The sequence below is a fragment of the Carettochelys insculpta genome, chromosome 3, assembly GCF_033958435.1.
Source record: "Carettochelys insculpta isolate YL-2023 chromosome 3, ASM3395843v1, whole genome shotgun sequence".
In the NCBI taxonomy this organism is placed as follows: domain Eukaryota; kingdom Metazoa; phylum Chordata; order Testudines; family Carettochelyidae; genus Carettochelys; species Carettochelys insculpta.
The window spans coordinates 128,283,720-128,308,877 of NC_134139.1; the positions used below are offsets into that span (position 1 = coordinate 128,283,720).

General features: G+C 43.0%; 1 protein-coding gene across 2 annotated transcripts in view; it reads left to right on the top strand.

Annotated features, from left to right (window-relative positions):
- PREP (prolyl endopeptidase) overlaps positions 1–25,158 on the top strand; it is a 201,297-nt gene that overhangs the window by 130,244 nt on the left and 45,895 nt on the right. For both annotated transcript variants that reach the window (XM_074990809.1, XM_074990810.1), the window contains one exon: positions 9,365–9,468. In XM_074990809.1, the coding sequence (XP_074846910.1) occupies positions 9,365–9,468 (104 nt within the window). The remainder of the gene's footprint in view (positions 1–9,364; positions 9,469–25,158) is intronic.

Sequence of the window (25,158 nt, forward strand, 5' to 3'; positions counted from 1 at the left end):
TCATCATCTACCTTACTGCTACGAATGGCGAATTACGCCACTCATTTGTCGAACCACAATTTCAACAACTATTCTAAACTCGCCTCGCTCATGGACTTCCTTCCAGAGGATAAAAAGCCGGTCCTCAAAGCAATTGTCCAAGAAGGCTACGCAGCTTCACGAGCAGGAGTCCAGATTGCCTTGGATGTAGCGGACACAGCGGCTCGTTCCACAGCCACTGCGGTGGTAATGAGCAGGGAATCGTGGCTCCAGATGTCCGGCATTCCCAAGGATCTGCAAGTAAAAATCGCAGATCTTCCTTTTGACAGGCAGAAATTATTTGCAGAATCAACTGACTCAGTTCTACACTCTAGTAAGGACTCAAGAGCTACACTTCGGACCCTGGGTATATATACCCCGCCATACAGGAGGAAGAAGTTTTACCCTCAGCAACGGCGTTATAGTTATCAACCACAGCGCACTCATTTTCAGCGGGGGTATGATCGGGGCGCCAACAACAGCCACAACAGTACAAGGCCCCTCGACATTGGCCACAGCAGGGCCGTGCCCCATCCGGACAAAACATAAGACAGCAGGTTTGACGGGTATGTCGGGGACTGCAAAACCAAGACCGTCTCTCAGTGCCAATCTTAACATATGTTTCACCATCGACTCAAGCCATTCTACTCTCAATGGCAAAGCATCACCACAGACAAATGGGTATTGGAGATTATAGCCACGGGGTACACAATCCCTTTTCAATCGTTGCCACCACCGAATCCTCCCACGAGGCCCCTTTTCAAGGATCCCTCTCACCATATAAAATTAAAACAGGAGGTGGACCACCTCTTGTTCATAGGGGCAGTGCAGAGAGTACCGGAACAATTTCAGGGCAAAGGCTTCTACTCTCGGTACTTCCTCACAGAGAAGAAGACAGGAGGTTGGAGGCCCATCCTGGATTTACGGGCCCTCAACCGGTATCTGCGCAAACAGCGCTTCAAAATGACTACAGTTGCTTCCATAATCACGGCACTGGACGAAGGAGACTGGTTTGCAGCCCTTGACTTACAGGATGCGTATTTCCATATAACAATTCATCCGGCGCACAGACGTTTCCTCCGGTTCACAGTAGGCAAAGAACATTTCCAGTACAGAGTCCTTCCATTTGGTCTCTCTTCGGCACCCAGAGTTTTCACCAAAACCCTGGCGGTCGTGTCAGCGTATCTACACAGACAGGGCGTCTTCATTTTTCCATACTTGGACGACTGCCTGCTGAAAGGAACTTCCAGAGCGGAGGTTTTTACGAATGATACGCATTACCACAAGCACATTTACCTCACTGGGCCTCATCATCAACCACTTGAAGTCAAAAACCGAGTCCACACAAAATATAGAATTTATAGGAGCCCGAATAGACTCTGCTACATCAAGGGTATACTTGCCCGATGCCCGTTTTTGCGCCATCAAATTTCTGGTACAAGTAATAACGTACAGCCCCACTGTTCCAATCCTAACATGTCTACAGTTGTTGGGGCACATGGCGACCACCATGTTTGTGGTACAAAACACCAGACTGCACATGCGAGGCTTGCAGCATTGGTTGGCGACCGTGTACAAACCATCAGCCCATACCGTTCACAGGATGGTATCACCCACAACGGAGGTGCGAAGGTCACTGGCATGGTGGGCAAACCCCAAGAACCTACTAGTAGGAGTACCTTTCCGCCAACCGCAAATTACTTTTTTTTCTCACAACAGATGCATCCCATATGGGATGGGGGGCACACATGGGCAACAAAGCCACTCAAGGTTTATGGTCCCCCGTGGAGAAGACACTGTATATAAACATACTAGAGCTCAGAGCAGTGTTCAGTGCGTGCAGGCATTTTCGGAATTACCTGCACAGGAAAGTAGTCGGGATAAATACTGACAACACCTCCACCATGTTTTATATAAACTGACAAGGGGGGGCCAGATCTTGTGCACTCTGTGCGGAGGCTGTCCGGTTGTGGAACTGGTGCATTGCCAACAACATAACCCTAAGAGCTTCATACTTGCCGGGTGTCCACAACGTAAAGGCAGACCAACTCAGCAGACACTTTGCTCCCACGCACGAGTGGCAGATCTGTTCCGACCTGCTCCACCGAGTGTTTCACAAATGGGGGTTTCCCCAAATCGATTTGTTTGCCACTCACAACAACAAGAAATGTCCCCGGTACTGCTCCAGAGCGGGCATAGGACAGGGATCCTTGGGGGACGCCTTCATGATCCCATGGAAGGGCCCTCTACTCTGTGTTCCTTCCCACAACACTCATAAACAAGGTTTTGGAGAAAGCCAAAAGGGAGAGAGCACGCATGATACTCATAGTTCCAACCTGGGATCCACAACAATGGTTCCCGCTGCTTCTGCGCATGGCACGTCGCCGGCCGTTTCCCCTACCGGCAGTACGGGACCTTCTCACACGGGCTCGGAGGTCAATACTGCATCCATACCCGCAGGGACTCCGCCTACAGACATGGCTAATCCATGGCTCAGTGCCCTAGAGAGTACACGTTCAGAGGGAGTGAAGCAAGTCCTGGAGTGTAGTGGGAGGACTTCCACCAGAAGGACTTATGAGCACAAGTGGACACGATGTACCTCCTGGTGCTCTTCCAAGCAGCTGACACTTCTGGATGCCCCTATAACCACAATTCTGGACTACCTGCTAGAACTCAAAGAAAAGGGGCTCTCTCTCTGCTCGATAAAGGTTCGTCTCGCGGCTATATCGGCTTTTCGACACGAAGAGGAGGGATCAGCCATATTTGCCCATCCTGTTGTCACACGTTTCTTAAAGAGGTTGGCAAATCTGTATCCCCCTCGGAAACCGATACCGCCATCATGGAGTTTGGACTTGGTCCTCCACGCGCTGTCGGGACCGCCCTTTGAGCCATTGGCTACAGTTCCCCTCCAGTTACTTACCATGAAGACAACCTTCCTTCTTGCGATTACGTCAGCCCGTCGGGTGGGCGAGCTTGCAGCAATAATGGCCACACCACCCTGCACAGTGTTCTCAAAGGAAGCGATGGTCTTGCGATTACACCCAGCCTTCGTTCCAAAGGTCTCTTCAGATTTCCACATTAACGAACCGATAGTATTACCCTTATTTTATCCTAAGCCTCACAACTCCAGCAAGGAGGCGTGGCTGCACTTATTAGACATGAGAAGGGCGTTGGCCTTTTACATAGATAGGACTAAGCTTTTCCGGAAAACGGACAGACTCCTGGTGTCCCTTGCACCCAGGTCGAAAGGGGAAGGCCTATCTTCACAGAGGATTTCAAACCACATCGTGTCATGCATAAGACTGTGCTATGAGCTTCGCAAGACTCCTCTGCCAGTTCCGCCCAGGGCTCACTCCACTAGAGCGATGGCAGCGTCGACGGCCTTCTTCAAGGGAATCGCGCTGAGAGACATCTGCAGAGCGGCGACTTGGTCATCCTACGACACTTTTGCCAAGCACTATGTCATGCACCAGATGTTTGATGAGGATACACGCCTGTTGACAGCAGTCCTTTCAAGGGCAAGCTGCTCATAAATCGGGTACCCACCTCCTTTTTTGTGGGGGTTACTGCTGGGTAGTCACCTACTGTAGAGCACCCACGGGGACCACTCGAAGAAGAAAGAGAAGTTACTCACCTGTGTAGTAATGATGGTTCTTCGAGATGTGTCCCCATGGGTGCTCCACTACCCACCCGTTCCTCCCCACTTCGAAGCTCTGTTTCATGTTTTTCAGGGACATCCGGAGCGGTTGATCAGGAACTGGTGGGGTCCGGATCGCGCACGTGACCGTAAGCGCGTGAAGGACCGACGCACATCGGCATATGCGCTATCCGACGGAGACTGCTGGAAATTTTCCGATCTGTGGCGCCAGGGCGAGCCCGACATCTACTGTGGAGCACCCACGGGGATACATCTCGAAGAACCATCGTTACTACCCAGGTGAGTAACTTCTCTTTTCCCTTAAATACGGAGTAGTTATTTGGAGTGAGTATTTAAAATATATTATTAGAGAAGACTTTTGCATCTTGTGGATCAATGGTGAGTTAATAGTATGGAGATCTGGGGTCAGAAAGTACTACCACATACTCCCTGGAAGACTGAAAATTGTTGCTCATTCGCCCTCCTAAGGAAGGGAATACATGTTGCTCTCATAGCACCACTTGTAGGCTGTATAAATGTGCTTGTAGCAGAGCTGCATGGTCATCCTGGTTAATAGCTCAGTTCAAGTTGCCTACCCCTACAACCACACCAAAAATAAATAAATAAAATAAAAAATACCAAGCACTCACAACTTCCATCAAAGTGCTCATCATCTTTGAAGATCATTACTGCAGCCAAGAGAATGAATAGCTTGATGATAAAATAAGGCTGTGCTTTCCAATCCTAACCAGTAGAAAAAGCAGCATTTATCTTCTTTGGATGGTCTGTGAAGAGCTACCGATTCACTCATCTTTCTTCTGAATAATAAAAAGTCTAGTAGCTGGATCTGAAAAAACAGTTACACTTCATAATTTTCTCGTTTATCCTAGTCTGTGCTCAGCACTTGCTGAAGAAATACATGGAGCACTCATTCTAATTCTCTCTCCCTAGTGGCAGTTTACAGTTGACCAGACAGAATTTATTCCAAAAACAATGTGTGAGACAAGCCCTACATTTCCACATTGCTATGCACTCTTCTGTCACTGTCTGGAGTCCTGGCTTACAAAGGTATTGAGTACACGCAACTCTTATTACCTGAATGGAGAGCTATAGGTCCTGTGCAAGCAAAATAATCTAAATAATCAGTGTCCAAAGTGATATAAATACATCATACATCCAGACATTTTATTTTTACTGTGCTTGCTTAACTTCTGATTGACTTTTTGTAATTATCAGAAGAACCCTGGATAAGTGGAAGAGGTCCCTAGAAAAATATTGGTGGATTCAAAAGGCAAATTTACTGGCTAAAAATTGATCATGGAGTTCTTAGCTTCCAAACTTAAACTGTTCTTTTTCTTCAAGTTGTCTTTGCAATATATGCCAAATTTTAACAAAGAAGCATAATGTTCACATGGACAATGCATGTGTGTAGAAGATAATGAGTGTGCAGTTATTTGGTGGAGAGTGGGTTTCATTAACCTGGGAGGAAGTCAGGCACTGGTCTTTTTGATTTAAAAAAATCAAAACATCCAGAAAGGAGCATGGCTTGTTTGCAAAAGGCATCCTTTCTGTCCAAAAGTGAGGACCTTTAGTATGGGATCATTGTCAAAGCGAGCTTCCTCTTCAAGTGATTGCCTGTGTACATCCCACTAGATGTGTGTATGCATGCACGATCATCAGAGATCCTTGTGGCTGAACCACTCCCCCAGTTCCTTCCATATTCTTCCTGCTTTAAGTGCCTTGGTAAGCCCCATCAAACAGATAAGTGTCTTGTTTACAGGAACTTTAGGTCTTGTACCAAAAAGGAACAAAGACACTATCTGATATGCTTATTCACAGAGGCAGCTGTTCATCCTCAGTCACCACTGTCTTGTTTGTTTTTGTATCTCTCCTTAACCTCTGCCATAACCTCTGCCAGGAGACTCTCTGATCTCCGAGCTAGCACTTCAGAACCACCATACACCCCTCACTTTTTATTATTTTTTTAAAAGTACAGTTACATCCTCACCTACATCCTGGATTTTAATTGTCTATGCCAATAATCTGAAGAAGTGGGTCTTACCCATGAAAGTTCATTACCTAATACATTTGATAGTCTTTAAGGTCTTTAAGGACTGCTTATTTGTGAAGCTACAACCACAGCTACCTGTCTGAGACCCTTATCCAGCTTTTCTGCCATAGGTGTTTTCCCCATTCATATGAATCAGGGCATATTTTTGCCAGTGTTCTTTCCTAAACTCCATGTCAGCAGTAGGGGAAAGGGCCCTCTAATCACTGGATGTCAGATATGCCCTGGCTTTTCACATTGAACAAACAAAAATCATTTAATAAATCAACACAGCTCTTTATTGCAGCAGCACCCCAGTTCAACCCAGGACCTTTCATCAAGAATCTTACCCTGCGTCAGGGTCTGCCATGACCTACTGGTCCCATCACCAGCAATAACAGCCCATTCCGTGAGTGCACAGGCTTCTTTTGCAGAGTTTCTTGCACAAGTTTCTGTCCAGGCCAGCCACACGGTCATCTGTCCACACCTTTACGTCTCGTTGTGCCATCACCCAACAAGTATGAGACGATCTGGATTTTGGCAGGGCAGCCCTGCAACTGGCAGCCAGGTGATCTCTTACCCTCCTTCTGGGGAAACTGCTGGTGAGTCACCTGTTGGAATGCACATGAGCAAGCACTCGAAATAGAAATAACAGATACCTGCCTTTAAAACTATTGTTCTTCGAGATGTGGTGTTCCTGACCATTTCAGATCCCACCTACCTCCCCTCAGTCAGAATAATTAGGCAAGAATTAACTGAGAGGGTTGGGGGATGGCAGTGCCCTATACACCATGACTTGAAGGTGCCAAGCCAGGGGTTTTCACAGCTGACGCAACAGGTACTACTAATCTAAAGATTCTCTGATGCTCATGCACCTGTTGGAATGGACATGAGAAACACGCCTTGAAAAACAATATTTATGAAACATGGGTAACCATTTTTTCCTCTTCTTATGCCTTGGCAGGCACCCTTTTAATTTTGCCATCCAAAGTCACCCTATATTTTACAGTAACAGAGAGCTAGCCATGCTAGTCTATATACTATCAAAACAAAAAAGCAGTCCAGTATCACTTCAAAGACTAACAAAATAATTTATTAGGTGATGAGCTTTGTGGGTCTGTCCCACAAAAGCTCATCACCTAATAAATTACCTTGTTAGTTTTTAAAGTGCTACTGGACTGCTTTCCTATATTTTATATTGGAAGAAGAAACACACGTGAACTGTTTTCTTAAAGTATATCATTTCTCCTTCTCCCCTGACAACTCTTCCTTTCAAACAAAAAAAAAGAGGGGCAGGGAAGAGTGTATCCAGACTGGAACTGATGTGAATATAGGCTCTTAATGTGAGTGGTGGTGTTGGGCAGGTGTGACATCACACAGGAAAAATCCCACCAGCTTCAGCCAGAAAGATCATTCACAAAAAAATCTTGAAATTGTGTCAGACAGCAGAAGAAGGCTGTTCATAAAGGCTTAGCTGGATAAGATGGGGAAGGATGACAAGTGCAGAATGGGATGTGACTCATCCTGAGTGTTAAGAAAAGCAAAGCCTACAAGCTTTGGTCAAGTAAAACTACGTGTCCAGTGATTTCTTGTGAAATAAACAGCCTCTTTGTGCCAGTGTAAAATGAAGGGGTTCAGAGTAGATGCAGAATTGTTCATCGTGATAGCCAGAGAGACTGGGAGTGAAATATGGCTCATTTGGGTTTTGTTAAGTACATGATAGCATGTCAAGTGGTTTGTTTAGGGTTTTTTGTAGATTCCTTGCTGATTCCCTTTTCTGAGCTCCCTGCTCTTTAAATGGTCCCTGCTTTTCACTTTTGTACTACTGCTGCATGTTATTACAAGTAGGAGCAACTTGGGTTAAGAAAGTTAATTTTCTTACTGATACCTAAATCATAGGTTTCTGTCTTTTAACCATCTGATAAAATTAAGTCTTGTATTATTTCCTATTTGCTGATAGGTAGGGCGATCTGGTACTGAATGTTTGTTGTATACAACCTCACATTGTGTTTATATACTGTGCTGAGAGCAGCCAAAAGAATCTGCAAGCTGGCTGTGTGCATCTTATTTTTGGCAGTGTTGTCAAGTCAGTCAGCATAGTGATAGACGGAGAATCTGGGCTGACCTTACTTTTGTTCTACTCACTGGCTCTGAGCTACAGCTGCACTTTCAGCTTCTGCTGTTTATACTCTGGCATTGAGCAGCTCTCTCAGTCTGGACGGCACTGTAGCTCTTAGGTAAAAGAAATCATAAAGAAAAAGTGGTAAATCTTGGTACTTCCATACCTAATTCAGTAAAGAGAATCTAAATCTTGCTCTTGCTCGCACACCGTGTTTTCCTCTTTAATCTTAATTTATCTGAATTGGAAATGACACTGCACTACTTGATTGGGAATAGGGCCTTTTATGAAAGCGATCTTAGATTTGTCACCACATCCAGTGTTTCTTGCAGATTTTGACACAGTGATCCTCTGTCCTGTAAGCCTAGCTTGAAGAATATTGACTACTGGCTATTAAAATTATGTTTGTTCATATCATACTAGGATTCCCAACCAAGACTAAGGACCCATTTTGATGGGGACCATGCCAAAATATATGTATGAACATACAGTCTGGATAAACAAAGGGTGAGAAAAAGGAAGTAATATAATGTCCATTTTACATCTGAGAAACAGGGAGACAAAGTGGGTGTCTAAGACCATAGAGGATGTTTGGGAATTCAGCCCATTGGCCTGGCATCACAATCCATTTTTTTTTTGACCACAAGACTGTCCTTGTCTCTTCCTACCAATTAATCACCTTGGAGGGCATTGGGGAAGAACTTACCTTTCTTGAGAAGTTTAGAGAACAGAATGAGTCCAGAGAACTTTAACACCTGCTTATGTGTTTGCAGGCTTCTAGAAGAAGAAATTGCAGTGAAAAAGTCAGAGCCTACCCAGCCTTTACACAGCTGTGCGGTGACTTTCCCCTCCCGTGTTCCCATTGATGAAGAGGCAGTGGATGTATGACTCTGCCCACTTCATACATGTGCAGTGGGTAGAGAGCTGCTCCCCCCAAAGGGGCCCTGCAGCAGCTATTCTGTCACTGTGCCATAAAAAAAACAAGTTTAAGTCTACCAGCTTCATCATGGTCATGTACTTAAGGCTTTTGTAATTCTACTCATACGAGTAATCCCACTAATTTCAGTGGTGTGACTCAATGGGGTAAAATTATTCATGTGATTAAGTGTTTGCAGGCTCAGGCCCTAGGTGATTGTATTAGGCCAAATTCTGTTCAATGCCATTGGTATAATCTGTTAACTCACTATGTTTCCAAGTAAACACCTAAATCTTTGTTATTGGAATTCTGTTGGATTTGTTACTCCAGCTTTTTATCATGCATTTTAAATTCAAACCATCTTAGTTTTTTTCCATTTAGTTCCCTGAGGATATGCTATGTTTGAATGCTTAGTATTGGCAGCAGTAATTGTTCTTAGTCTACAGAAGACTCTGAATCCTTCAGTGAAGAAGTGCATGTCAATTATCAGGTGTCAGAATGTATCAAGGCTCTTTCTTTACCCTGCTGGGTTAACCTGCCCATTTGTTAGTTTGTCTTGACTTCTAATCCAATGTCTTTTTAATGATGCCTGTGCACTTAATTGACAAACTTGCAATGTTGTTTCAGGTATTATTTATCACTGTGATCTGACAAAAGACGAACTGGAACCAAGAGTTTTTCGGGAGGTGACTGTGAAGGGATTTGATCCTTCAGATTATCAGACGGTTCAGGTAATAATAAAAACATGAACTTTTCTACTTTATCACTTGTAAAGCTGGCTAACAAGAGCTGCAATTATGAGGATAAGATCACTTTCAAATAATTCTTGCTATGTTAATTGTCAGTACCAGAAGTTGTAGAGCTTTGAGATAAAACTAATGCACTTTCTTTGGTAATTTTAGAGTGTGCTATGTCATGCAAGTGAGAGAGACTCAAGTGTGTATCTTCTCATGTTGTGAATTTTAAAGGTGTAATAGTGTTTTGCGTCCATCTTGGTGATGTGATGGCTTTCCACATGCTGCACAGTTCTTCCACTTACTACTGTCCTCCGTGTAAATTCTTTTGACCAGTGACTGTTCTATTATTGTTTGTAGAGCAGTACCCTATCCCTGACAGTGGTTGTTGCCATAGGCTTCAGAGGAACCAAAGAGAACAGAGCAGCTATTGAGTAACTGTTGTTCAGTCCCAGCTTCTGGCAGTTAGAGGTGTAGGGACACCCAAGGCATGAGATTGTGTCCTTGACCACCTTGACTAATAACTACTGATAGACCAGTCCTCCATGAACTTACTTAGTTATATTTTTGAACCTGGTTATTCTTTGGGTCTTCACATGCCCTAACAGAAAGTTCCACAGGTTGACAGCATGCTGCATGAAGAAGTAATCCCTTTTGTTTGTTTTAAACCTGCAGCCTATTGATTTCCTTAGGTAATCTGAGTTCTTGTGTCCTGTGACGGGATAAGTAACACTTCCTTATTTATATTATCCACACTATTCATGATTCTATAGATCTCTATCATATTTCTCAATATACTTACAGTCTCACACACACCTTAGTTATCTCTTTACTAGGATGAACAGTCCCACATCTTTTTAGTCTTTCCACATATGGAAGCTTTTGTTGTCATTTTCTGTCCTTTTTCTGTTCTAATATATCTTTCTTGAGCTGGGATGACTGGAACTGCATGCAGTTCAAGGTGAGGGTAAATGATGGAATTTACACAGTGTCATTGTCTTTTTGGGTTTTATTATTTATCTCTTTTCCTTCACGTTCCACCTGCTGCTGTTTTCAGCATACTCTCTGCAGTGACACCAAGACCTCTTTCTGGAATGGTAACATTTAAACTCCATCATTTCTTATGTAGAGTCAGGATTATTTTTCTAATGTGTATTACTTTGCACTTGTCAAAATTAACTTTTGTCTGCCATTTTGTTGCTCATTCACCCAGTTTTACCCTTTATAATGCTTTTCAGTCAGCTTTGGACTTAACTATACTGAGTTATTTATTGCCATTTGCAAACTTTTCCACTTCACTGTTCACCCCCTTTTCCAGATCTTTTTTTTTTTCATGTAGTGAATACCACATGTACCAGGACAGATTTTTGGTGGAACCCACTATTTACCCCTTTCCACTGTGCAAACCCACAGTTTATTCCTGCCCTTTTTCCCATCTTTTCACAAGTTACTGATATATGACAGGATTTTCCCTCTTATCCAGTGAGTGCTTACGTTGAGCCTTTGTTGAGGGACTTTATCAGAGGCTTTCTGAAAGTCCATGTACATTATAATATTTGGATCACCTTTGTACACAGATTCATTGTCCTTCTCAAAGAATTCTAAAGGATAGTTGAAGTATGATTTCCCATTAAAAAAGCTGTGTTGCCTCTTCTCCATATGTTGTGTTCTTTAAGTACTTGCTCATGTTCATTATCCATTAGGTATGTGCTTGTGTCATGCACTGTAACCTTCAGTGGTATCCATCAGTCTGACTCTTGTGCACCCATGTGCCAGTATAAGGGGTGCTGCTGGCCATGCACCCCTAGTTCTTTCTTACTGCTCTTGTCAGTTTTTGTAATGAATGTTCTTGCTTTGGGAAGGCTTCTTTACGATGGGGGGGTGGGGGTTTTTGTTTCTTTGGTCTCTGATTCTTAATTGGTGTTTTGAGAGTGCATAGATTTTTGTGGCTAGGGTAGATAATCTGTGTCATCAAGGATTTCAAACTTTGTGCTTCTGCAGCAAACCTCAGGCCCAGTAACTCTCTTCTGCAGAATGACGTTAAAGCTCACCAGGACTTGCTGAAGTGGATAGCTGCTAATCTGGAACTGGAAACTGAGGATGTGTCTGCACTATGAGATAAAATCGAATTTCAAGGCATTAGCTCAATAGTAAAACATTACTGTCTTCAGTTAATACTATTAGCTCTATTTGTTGAGACGTAATATCAATATTACAGGACGGGCATAGCGCCAAATCTGAATTTAAAATCTCGAATCAAGGTTAGCGTGGAAGCACCATGTCCTTAATTCAAATTTATTAGCCCCCAGAAGTGTCCCGTATGTATCCCACAAAGCTACTTGGTGACCTTCCAAGTATGGCTGCTTCATTGTGTACTACTCTCAGGTGTGCAGGAAGAAGATGAAAATAAGCCTGTGAAGTTTTGATTGAACTTGAATTTGAACTAGAATATGAATTGGAATTCAGCAAGCCAGCCCTGCAAATATGAAGGGCGCCCATTATGAAAAAATTCCTTTGCCCATCGCATTGCAGCCATCGCACCACAAAGGTAGCAATTTTTGGTAGCCCTGTACTGCAATCACGAGCACTCAGGGCAGTGATCCAGCTAGCACTTCTCAGGCTTGCAAGAGCACCCCAGCTTGGACCCACCAGGAGATTCTTGATATTATTGCCGTTTGGTGGTGAAGAGACTTCAGGTGACTAAGGGAAATGCAGCAATCTGTGATCAGATGGCACATGAGATGGCCACCCAAGGTTACTCCTGGGACTCTATGCAATGCCAGGTGAAGGTTAAAGAACTTCAGCAGGCCTATCAAAAAGTCTGGGAAGTCAGCCAGCGGTTGGGGCAGCTCCATGAGTCTGCCGCTGTTATCAACAACTGCACATACTTATGGGGATTTACCCCACCACGGAACCTGAGTCCCCTGAGGAGAGGTCACAGTCCCTGCGTGCTGGAAGGGAGATCAAGGCTTCTTCTCCCTTCAACTTAAACCTCTCCTCCCCCAAAAATAAAATCATTCCTTTGCGCTCGGTGTGATTTCTTGGCATGCAGGAATGCGGAGGAAGCACAAATCAAACCATGTGGGTTGGGGGAGGGTTGAAGGCACAGCTGTCCACTGATACTCCATGTTCCGCAGCAGATGCGCGGGTGAAGGAAATGGGTGGGTCTGCTGCGGGCTGGTGAAGGCACAACTGCCTGCCACATGCATGCTACTTACTGCAACTTAACTCCCTCGCACCAAGTAAAAGCATTAATTCATTACAGCGCAGTATGATTTACTGGCCTTATGTCAGAGAAATATATCAGTAGCATGTGCATTACAGATCAGTCATTAAGCTATTTTTTGAAGTTGCTGCTTTAAAGCTTATTGCTGCTACCTCAACATGGCTAGTGGTGGATAAATGTGTAGGAGGCTGCGAGTAAGCCCCTCCTATGGCTTCCACTTCAGAATTCCAGATGCATGGGAAAGTCTCCTGCCTGGATTGACATATGTTGTGCAAAATAGCTCACACTGTAATAATGGTGGGGACATTACCTTCAAAAAGGTCCAAACATGTCAGTAAACATCTGAACCTCTCTTTTTTTAAATGGCCAAAGGCACATTCCACCACCATTCTGCTCCTGCTGAGTCTGTGATTAAAGTTTTCCTTGCTGTGGTCCAGGGTTCCTGTGTAGGGTTTCATAAGGCAAGGAAGCAGAGGGTAAGCAGGGTCTCCCAATATGACAATGGGCATCTCCACACAGCCAGTCTTGATATTTTCCAATCATGGGGGAGGTGGGAAAGTCCCATCCAGGAACTTTTGGTACAGTTCCGAATTTCGGAATATGCACATGTCATGAACCCTGCCTGACCAGCCGGTGTTGATGTCGGTAAAACACCCTTTGTGATCTACCAACCCTGCATCACCGTGGAGAAGTATCCCTTTTGGTTTATATACTCTGAAGCAAGGTGGACTGGCACCATGATGAGGATGTGTGTGCCATTTCTTGCCCCATTGTAGTTAGGAAAGCCCTGTACATCTGCCAGGGTCACAGTCTTTCAGAGGAGATGCCAACAGATTGCATGGGACACCTTAATCACCACAGACCCTAGTGTAAATCTGCCCACCATGAACTGATTTGCCACTGACCAGTAACTGTCTAGCATTGCAAACTTCCGCAGCGTGATTGCCACTTGCTTCTGAGCTGTTAAAGCTGGCCTCATTGTTGTGTTGCTGTGCTTCCAGGAGGCGCCAGCACAGCACAAAGTTCCACAAAAGTGCACAAGTTCTGCACCCACTGCTGGTCATCCCAGGACTCCAAAACGATGTGGTCCCACCAGTGCATGCTGGTCTCTTGAGTCCAAAACTGCCACCGCACTATCACCAATGCATTCATGGCAGCCAGCAGCTGAGAGTTCCTGGACGGTAGTTGGGAAATTTGCTCTTCCAAACCATCCTTGTCATCAACAGCAGCACCATTATGATAGCCAACAGTCACGGAGCCTTGGAATTGAAGGACAAATTGCACAACAGCCACTGTGGTTGTCAAAACAATCTTTGCTATGATTTGGAGCATTTGGGGATCTATGGTTGTGCTGGAATGCTGCAGCAGGAAGTGGCGAGATTGCCAGTTCTTTTTTCATACGGTTAGTGATGCAGTGAATTCTGGGACAGTGCTTGGAATTCTAGGATTCCAACCTGAAACACCCGCAAGCAACCAGGTCTAAGGCACTGTGGGATATGTACCCACAATGCAGTGCCCACGCTGTTGAACTTGCATGGGGCAATGGGGACACGGACGTTCAGCATGGGAAAAAAGGTGAGTCAGATTTCAAGAAGCTTTATAGATACTTTGTTTGAATTCATAATATTGAGGTTAAATATTCAAATTTATTACATTTGAATTTATCTGGTACTGTAGATGCAACCTGAGGCATTTAAGGAAACACCCAACTGCCTTACTGATGTTCTAGCTGCAGCAGCTCCTTCATGAAACACTCATTCCACCTGGAGGCATCACATATCCTGGGAGCCCAGAATTCACTGGCAGCTCACCTCAGCAGATCCATTTCCTCTCAGTACTAATTTTCTCTTTACCCAGAGATCACCACATTCATCCCCCAAAAGTCAGGGTCTCCCCTGGTAGACCTGTTTGTGAGCAAGCGGAACAGGATGCGCTCGCTGCATGGGCACAGTGTGGACCCCCTCTCTTATGCCTTCTTGGTCCCATGGCCAAGGCTCCTGCTCTACACTTTCTCTCCAGCCCCTCTGGTTCACAAGGTTCTTAAAGTAAAGGGTCATTCTTATAGTCCTCGCATCACTGCCCCAAAACTGGTTCAGCATGCTACTGTATCTTTTCTTCCCACTCTGTCTAGACCTGATCTCACCAGATCACCTGCTCCACTTGAACCTCATCTCTCTTCACCAGTTGACATGGGTACTAAGTGGATGAACCCAGAGGACCACGCCTGCTCAGAACAAGTTTGCTAGGTCTAAGTAATAGGACTGCCTGCCTGACCAAATGGAAACACTTCTCAGCGAGGTCTCTCTTCTCCGGTTTGTTCCTCCCTGCAGGCTGCCTTGGACTACTTGATCCATCTAAAGCAGATCTGGCCCTTGCATCTGTCAAGGTACACTTAGCAGCAATCTCAGCTTTCCATCCTCTGGTTAATGACAGGTCATTGTTCTCCCTGAGATGATAGCCTTATTTCTCAAGGGGCTGGAGAGACTTCTGTCCTCACATCTGTGAGCCAGTCCCTCCAAGGTACTTCAAGTTGTCAAGCTTCTTTCAAGCCCATGGGTCCTCCAATCAGACCACTATCCCTATGCCCTCTACTACTTCTCTCTTGGAAAGCTGTCTTTCTCCTGGCAGTCACCTCAGCCAGAAAGGTGTTTGAAATTAGGGTCCTTATGTCAGAACCAAGAAACACAGTATTCTTCAAGGGTAAACTCCCACCCAGCCTTTCTGCCTGAGTGGTGTCACAGTTCCTTAGCCACTGGGCTATTTTCCGTCCAGTCATTTTCTTGAATCTCCCAGGAGCTCTGAAGAGTGATGGCTTCACTCATTGTTTTATTCAGGGGCTCACCTGCTGTATTAAAAGGGCCCAAACCCCTTTGTGAATCCATGCATTCTGTAGCAGTAACAGAAAGGATGAGAAGGCTACTGGTGTCAGCCCAGAGGATCGCATCCTGGATAACTGCCTGTGTTGAAGCTTGCTATGAGCAAGCATATGTTCTTCCACCAGCCATCCTAACCACTCACTCCATGAGAGTTCAGGCCTCTTCAGCGCTACGTTCCTCACACAAGTGCCAATCCTCTGCAAGGGCAGCAGCCTCGTCATCAGTGCATACCTTCTCATCTCACTGCACCATGACCCAATAGGCTCAAGACAACCCGAGGTTCAGAAGATCAATGTGTCAGTCAGCGTGTGCATGAGCACTGAGCCTGCCTCCTGAGGTACTGCTTGTGAGTCACCAAATGTGGAAATAATCTCACTGAGGGAAAAGTCTCCAGTAAAGTTGCATGTGGCATATGCACACCCAATGTGTAATAGACATGAGCAACACCTCTTGAAGAAAAACAGTTACAGAAGGTTAATAACCATTTTTTTCATCTATGTGTTGGACAATTCTGCTCTTTATTATCATTTCAGACAGTTTTTCTGCTACTGAAATTACTCTTGCTTTCTTGTAATTGCCAGGATTGCCTCCGGAGCCTTTATCAGCATTCCATTAACTTCTCCAGTCATCTGGTACAGATGCTGATTTAAATGATAGGTTACATAACACAATTTAACATACAGAGAAGATACTGTCTCTGACTGCACAAGGCCGTTGCAAATGGCCTCATTCATCTTCAGTGCATCTGTAGATAGAAAGCTGATCTTTGCAGAGGCCAGTTTTCCAAAGATGCAGTCATCAAAAATTGATCTCTTGGCTTGAATTCATCAGGGAGGCTGCTACTTCTGTGTCTCTTTCATTCATGTATATTCTGAACTTTAGAAGATACAGGGTTGAAGAAAGAATGCTGTTTTCTCTTTTTGAAGGAGCATGATTCTGTAAGTGTACTCCTACTGGCATGTTCAGTGAAATAGTGGAGTTCAAAAACCAATATAATTAAAAAGAGGTACAGAAAGAATTATTGTAAATTATGAATATTGTATTTTACTGGCTAACCAAGAGTTTCAAATGAGCAATAATTGTGGAATCAAAAGTCACTTTTACATGTAAATCAATTGGTTATAAAAATTAGGTTATTAATAATTATAAAATTCCATAAGTTAACAGAGTTCTTCTCATCCAGAAGGAGCCAGTGTTTTTGGTTGTGCATAAAAAGGGATTACTTTCCCCACTATGGAGAAACTGCTGGCTTTACATAGCTGAAGTGATGTAACAGTGATTCATTTCCAGCTGTGTTCCATGTGGTTTTGAAAGCAAGAAAGTGAAAAATAATCATCCATTTTCACTACTACACAACTGAAATTTGGATAGTTGGAACGTGATTAGCAGTGTTGAGTTCATCTATAACACAACTGTTACTACACTATTATAATTCTGATAAGTGTCTTTGGATCCTTAATTACATGGATGGGAGAGGCTCAGTCCTTGGAACTTTGTAAACCCCAGATACAGCATCTGTGAAAACAGGATGGTGCCTCATGCGGTAGGATGTTGTGTTTTTTCCTGATTTGGAAGGAAAGGTGCTGTATCTTGAGATGTGAAAGCCACTTCCAACATCATCATCTGTGTGTATGTTTCCTTGTATTTGAGATTGGAGGCAACCCCCGCATAGAAGAGAGATTTCTTACCTTCTATCTGGTTGAGTCATTGTACATTTAATTCTCAAATCCATTCGAAATTGCTCCTTCATGCTTTGTGCTGGGTTCATGTACAGCTTTGCCACAAGCCCTGCAGAAGTATTGCTGCATAGGCCCTAAAGTTTCCCGAGAGGAAAATTGCCTAAATTGCAATCTCCCAGCCAGTGTTCCCTCTAATTTTTACCATCAATGGACAGGATAAATTTTACGTGCACCAAGGCAAGTGTGGGTGTGCACCACCAGTAGAAACACAAGCTGCTAACTATGGGAAGCTATGGGCGCTCTGCTAATCATCTGGGCGGCCGCTGAATCTCCCCTGGGCAGCCAGCCAAGTGCTCAACTTACAGGACACACTGCTCTCAGACAGCCCACTTATGCTGCCACCTCACAGCTCCGAGAAGGCAGCATGTTGTGTCAGGGCTGCTCTCCAAGTGTTCTTTTCAAGATGGGGGTGGAGCTGCAGTACTGACTGGATGTATTGTGATGCTAAACCAAGGCATCCCCCTGTTTCTTGCCTACTCCCCATCCATTTGTGAGAGTGGCAGGGGAAGTAGATGCTCTACAAAGCTGAGTTCCCCTTCCACAAGGGATCTGCACACGTGTGTGTGTGAGGGAGAGAGAGAGACTCTAAATGGTAACCTTGTTCCTCCCTTTACTTCTGTACCCCAAAACCTGCGCCATGATTCAGGCAGTTGGAACGGAGAAATTAATGATGGATGCAAAGAAAAGTAGTTGCGCAGAAGGTAACAGAGTCAGAGGTTGAGATTTATTACCTGAATATAAAATTATCTAATTGCTGTTTCATTATTGTGATTTATATCAAAATTGCTGGGTTCTGAAAGGAAGAAGGCACCTTTTTTTTTTTTTTTTTGGACTAAGGTGCTTTCCTTAGAGATGTCCTTTCTTAATAACATACAGGTGAAAGGAATATTCCCTATAACCTTTTTTCTACATTCATTCTCTTCCACTTAGATAAACACAACGAATGCACACCCATCTAGGGGTTGGAGGTGCCGAATTTGTGCTCTTTCAGTGTTGCACAGATATTTAATGCAAGACTTTGGGTGTGTCTACACAGGCACAAAACTTCGAAATAGCCATGCTAATGGCCATTTTGAAGACTACTAATGAGGTGCTGAATTGAATATTCAGAGCCTCATTAACATTAGTACACTTCCGGCCACGGTGCTTCTAAAGCCCTACTTTTGAAAGTTCACGGCTCGGCTCAGCGCGGCTACACAGGGGTCCTTTTCGAAATCGCCTTATTCCGCCCCTTTTGAAATCGCCTTATTCCAAAAGGACCCCCATGTAGCCATGCCGAGCTGCGCGCTTTTGAAAGTGGGGCTTTCAAAGCACCGCAGCCGGAAGTGTCCTAATGCTAATGACTATTCAGCGCCTCTTTCGTAATCTTCGAAATATGGCTATTTCGAAGATTTGTGCCTGTGTAGACACAGCCTCTATGTGACTTAAATAAACAAACCTTACACTATAAATCCCTAGGCGACATATCAAAAATGTGTACTATATCCTTTGGTTAAAGTAAGTATTAAATAGAATTAATCATCTTTTACTAAATAATGCTTCCTGATTGTGGAAAGGAATTTTGATTCTCTGGATAATTTTATCATGTGATATTTTATAGGGAATATTAGTGACTTTGATTTATGAAGAGAAGCATTTGCACAATTTTGTTTAACTGAGCAGTTTATAAGTAGAATATATCATATGCTGTTTATTACATAAATATCTTAAATGTTCCATTAACTGAAGGTCATGGATTTTATCTTCATGAACTTGTCAACTGAGTTCTGATATGCTTCTTGTTACACCTCATGGTGATGCTTAATCATTGATAAGCAGGCTACTGTCCTGTGTCAGAATTAATCTATTTTTATGCTGGTGTGCAAGATTGCAGTGGTTGAAGTTTTAATAATGAAACAAGTTGTTTGGATCCCTATGCCTCTTTTTTCATATCTTCCAGAATGTTTAAAATAGTTCAGGATTACAAGAGAGTAAATATGAGCCTAGCAAGAGGGGCACTTTGTTTAGCTAATCTCTTGTAAACTGTGAAATTCATTGCACAATATTAATTTAACAGCAGCTGCCATTTATTACATTGTAGCAATAAATGGCTAGGCAGGGAGAGGGCAGGATTAATTGTATGCGGTGTCTCTTATAAAATCTGTCTTTGTAGGAACTAAACAGCACAACCAGTTATTTCATTCTTCTGCCCCCTGTAGAGACCTAAGTTCAAATATGGGTACTTAACAAATGAAAATGAGGTTTCTGTCATTCTGATTCTTAACAGAGATTTATCTGCACCACACGGGTTGGCACAATCAGACTCTGTACTTTAGGGAAGTTTAAAACTAAGAAGATGAGTCAGAACTGAGGTTGATTGGCAGAGTTGTGGGAGAAATTTGTGCAGAACACCTGCCAATACTATTCCTGGATCTTGCCATTACTATTAGCACATCAGCTTATCAGCATTAAGTTCACTCATTACAATTTTAAATACATCCTTATTCAGAGGCATGCACGAGGGGGCAGGGGATAAAGCAGGAGCATTCTTCCCCACTGATCAGCAGGGGCACAGAACTCCTCCAGCCCTGAGTCTGCAGAAGGAGAGAGAGCGCTCTGGGACCATGGCAGGGGCACGGAATGTTTGTCTCCGAAACCAGTCAAGTTTTTACTGCTGCCTGTGTCCCTCTTCTTCTTGGTTGGTGTCCTATGGATAGCCTTATCTTTTGGATCTGCCTTGAAAAATATGGCTTCAGTTACAAGTGGATATGAAGGAGGGCATATTGTTATTTCTTCTTTTCTGCAGCAGGGATGAGTGGCTCCTTGGAGTTTAGGGAGAACTTTGAATGGCTCTGGCATCTAAGCTAATATGTAATACCCTCAGTATAAAAGACAAAAGACACCTTCTGCAGATGAGCATTTTGTTAGAAAGCAAAAATAAAGAATGCTTCTCTCCTCTTTCTGTCTTCAATAAATACATTACTCTTTATCTTTTCCCATCCTTATTATTCTTCCCTGTCTCCTTTCTCTGTAACTTGGAATGACTGTCTATAGCATTTAAAGGCATAGGCGAAGAAATATACCTTATAATGTTGTCTTTTTAATCCTGGGGGTGCCCGGAATATGTTTGATTCCTCATGATTTACTATAAAAGCATAAGATTTAATATTAGGGCAAAAAAGTTAGCTGTTCCTGTCTCGCACAGTTTCATTGGTTTTCAGTTCTTCATGGCTTCCCAGTAATAGCAAGAGGGAAAATGTAGGCAACCCTTGCGTTATATAAACATTCATAGATTTTTTTTAAAGCTTACCACAGTGTGGCAGCTTTGTGTCCCATACTGTTGTGTGCATCAGCAGTGTTCCTATGTTAGTCGCTTCAGTTTCCATTGGAATTCCAAAAAGAACACAGAAGGTTTCAGCTCAGATCTCTTCCTGCTTTGGCAGTGACTGTATTGTTGGCACTGAGGCAAGCAGTCCTGCTCTGGAGAATATTAACAAATTCATTTTGACATCTCTGTCATTAGGGGCTACATGCCTTTTGACTTCAGTAGGGTAGTAACTTCTTACTCCACTGACACATGAATATGGCAAATGCCACTTTAATCTACCGTTGCTTTTGCTAATTGAATTGCAGCTCAGTGGAGAGATGCATCCCCAAATGTATTGATTTCAGTTTTAGGATCCTGTCATTTTAAACACTAGCAAAATATTTTAAAAGGTGACAGGTCTTTGTAGCCTCACTGAATTTTTTTAAGAAGTGTTCCTTCAGTATAAAGAAAGGTAAAACCAGAAAGAAATTTCTAGAGAAGCATCCCTAAAATCAAATGGGGGATTTTGTTTGGTGGTCTCACAATTACATTGGACTTTGACTCCTATGCACTTAAACTGCTGCTGCATTACCATTGCCCCGTTGGCAGTGCCATGATAATGAGGCAATTCGAAGCAGGCTAATGAGGTGCTGATATGCATATTCTGCACCTCATTAGCATAATGGTGGCCATGCGAACAGACTTTGAATTGCAGATTGACAGTGTAGATGGGGGAAGCCTCGAAATAAGCGCCCCGCTTCACCATTCCTTTACTCCCACAGAACTGGATCGGAGTAAGGGAATGTCGAAGTGGGGCTCTTACTTTGAAGCTGCCCCTATCTACACCGTCAATCTGCAATTCGAAGTCTGTTTGTGTGACTGCTGTTATGCTAATGAGGCACTGAATATGCATGCCAGCTCCTCATTAGCCTGCTTCAAATTGCTTCACTACCGTCGCATCTCCTACGGGACAATGGCAGTGTAGCAGGTGTCTTAATTAGATGAGAGGTAGCTGGATCTCCTCCCATACAACCCATTGTCAGGGGTTAGTGCAGCTTTATGGACCATGCTTTAAATAATTAACAGTAGAAATCCTAGCTGGTGCTGGTACTCTCTAAACACCTGGACAAATAGGTAGATCACCTTGTCCTAAATTGGTAGATGGTATTGTGGCTTATTTCCCCTTTAGAGATCCAGTTCAAATTCATGTTGAGGTCCCAAAATAAGGTGGCTGTGGTGATCTCTCATCCTAGCATCTATTTGTGTCATTAAACTACTGCACGGTCTGGGGTGATTTGACAGTGTTTGCTCAATGGGAAGTGGAAATGCTGTGGCTTAGGACTAAGCTGCACAACAACTGTAAGTGGGAGCTCACATAGCACTAGACTACACCTATGTGTAAAGCTAGTATTAAAATGTTAATCTCCCACTCACCTGGACCACTGTATAGCCAATGTAGTTCACCACTTCCAGCCTCTTAATTATTGTGCATTCTATCTAGTTAAGATGCAGAGAAATGTGGAGACTATAGAGGAAGGCAGGAGACTCTGAACTCAGATTCAAGGTCTTACAATAAATATTCATTTTCTCCTTTGTGACTTGCACTTTTAAAATTTTTTGCCTTAAACTACTCCTGTCTTTTCGTTCCCACTGCTACTGAAGAGGAATATTGAGGTGGCATATTTGATCCCAGTTCGTGTGCCTTTGTTTCACTTGAAATTTCCTAAACAGAGAGCTAAAATAATATAGGTGTGTTTTTATCTGTAATCATTGATCCTAGCATACATGAATCACTTACTGCCTAGTCATAGAGAGGTAGCTGTATTAGTCTGTATCTTTGAAAAAGCAGCCCTATAGCACTTTGATGCCTCTCTGCTGTGTATATGGACAAACTGAACAATCACTTTGCCGAAGTATGAATGGACACACATCAAAGATTAGGAATCTGAATACACATAAACCTGCCAGTGGGCATTTCACTGGAGAAGACCATAGCATCCAAGACCTGAAAACGTGCATCCTAAAACAGAGAGACTTTAACACCAGATTAAAAAGGGAGACATCTAAATTGGAATTTATTCTCAAGTTTGACAATTTATGGCTTAGCCTCAGTAAAGATATCAATTACCTTAGGCATTGCAAGGACTGTTTCCCCATCTTTGATATTTGTAGTGACCTCAGGCAACTCACTTAACAGACACTTGCAGTAAGTAACTTTCTTCCTCCTCTTTTCCCCCTCCTTTCACACACCCCCTTCTGTCCTGTGTAGCTGATTCATCAGTTTTCTTTTCATTTTTTTCTATCGTTATGTTAAGTTCTCATCATGCCAGTTTACTTCTAACAGCATTTCCAGATCTGATGAAGTGGGTCTGTCCCACAAAAGCTTGTCACCAAATGAAGCATTTTGTTAGTCTTTAAAATGCTACAAGACTGCTGCTTTTTTCCACTTACTACATGTTAGAATGGCTAGGAACTAGCATTTAAACCAGTTTTAATGGGAGCTGAAAGGATTGCATTTATAGCCTTAAATGTGGTAAACTGCTATATAACCACAGGTAAAAATTAGTTTTACAGTACATGGTTGAATAGAATTTTGCTGTCAGAAAGAAACTACAGTCATAATTAGGACCCCACTCCTGTTTTTGAAGGCAGTGTGCATTTAAGCCGCAAGTATATGAGTGGCTTGGATGGAGAGTTTGATTATGGATGGAGAGCCTTTTCCTCTAGACTCCATCAATGCAGTTAAGATCAGCTGGGTATTTTTGTCACCAGTTCCTTGGACATAACTGTCTAGGCATCTTCACTATGAAACTAGTAATTTCCTTTCCGTTAACTTTCCAGACAGATTACTGAAGGCTGTTTCTTCTCTCGTGGCTTTCATGAACACTCTGCCCTAACTTTGGCTTTCCCTTCGGTGATTAACATTGAGACATTACTAACTGGGTTAAATAGTTGCAAAACTGGGAAGAATTTCATCTCCTAAATCTCAATGGGAATTTACTTGCAACTTTCATTCTGGCTTTTCTTGGAAGATTCCAAAGTACTTCAGTTAGTTAGAAATGTGTGATTAACTTTATTTTGCAGATAGAGAAACAAAGGTGTTGATAGATTGTGTGACGCGTCATAGTGGTGATCCAGGAATGGAGACTTAGTCGCTGTTCGTTGTTATAACTACAAGGGTGTACTGATTCCTTGTGAATTAATTTAGCAAATTGAGTCTTCAAAATGTGTTTAAAAGTAAAATTGGAATCTAATCAGTTCATATAAAGTCTGTTCTACAATCAGTATACCATACTATGTCAGTACCAATATAAAAACTGAATGATGTTAATGTAAAACTTGAATATTCAGTCATTATAGTATCTGGATGTATTTTATGTAATTTAGATGGAGCTTGATCCTTTGCCCACTAAAGTTAATGATAGAGTTCCCAGTGCATTTGGGGTGGTGGCTGTGGGGTGAGGGTGGGGGTGGGGGGCAGGATCGGGGACATAAGAAGTTCCAAGAAAACAAACAAAATAAGGTTGCATTGTTTCCTGAACAGATTCTTCAGTCCTTTCTCCAACAAAAGTGCAATAGAAATCAGAGAGTTTCACTAATGTAAGGACTACAAAGTCACATCTGCTATTAGCATATCTTGCAGTGAAACAAAAATGGTAACTGGAAAAATATCAGTGTTTCTTCTGTCCGTATTTTCTTGGGTGGTTGTTTGGTTATGTGTTTTTGTTTTGTTTTGGGGTTTGCTTGGCTTTTTTTTTTTATTTGGACCAATATATTAAATAAAAATATAATACTTTCCTGTGCTTGCATGCCAGATTTATTCACAAAGGTATCTCTTTTAGGCATGTGGGTCAGTTTCCTTGTCTGTTCATTTCTGTGCTGAGCCTTTTCAGTGGTGTTAAATTGCAACAACAGTTCGGTGACATCTTTCTATAAAGCTGAAATCTCCACCCTTATTTTGCATAGCTGGTCACAGGTCTTCAGATGGCTCCAGCTGTCAGTTATCATTGACACAAGCCAAATTCATACCACTGCTGTAGAAGGGAAAGGCACTGTGTAATCAGTCCCTTGAGACATCCAGCTCCTTTGGAAAGGAGCTGCTGACTTTATTGACCATTTTAGTGCTTCATTAAAGGCGCTGTACAAATCTACTGAATAGGATTACATAATGTTAGGTCCCCCAAAGAATCTAGGAAGAGTAATACACACAGAAATCTATTATGTCACTTAGAGCAACAGATTGAGAAAGCTTATGGTTCTGAAATCACATCTGATTTGAAAAGCAACAGCAATTATGTTTTGCAGTGAAGCCCACATTTCTTGCAGTTGTCCCAAGTTTACATAATACAATGAGCTCCCTGAATTAATGGGCATGTGCTATTTAATGTGTAGTTTACATGGAAACCTCTCCTGAATGCTGAACAATACTCAGTGTAAACAGTTTCTAAACATGGCTGAGGCTGGAAGGGACTGATGTGTATTCCAGAATTTTATGGTGGAAAGAAGTATTTTGAAGCTTCTTTGGTTGCCAGTCCACAGAAAGATAGGACTTTTTTGTTA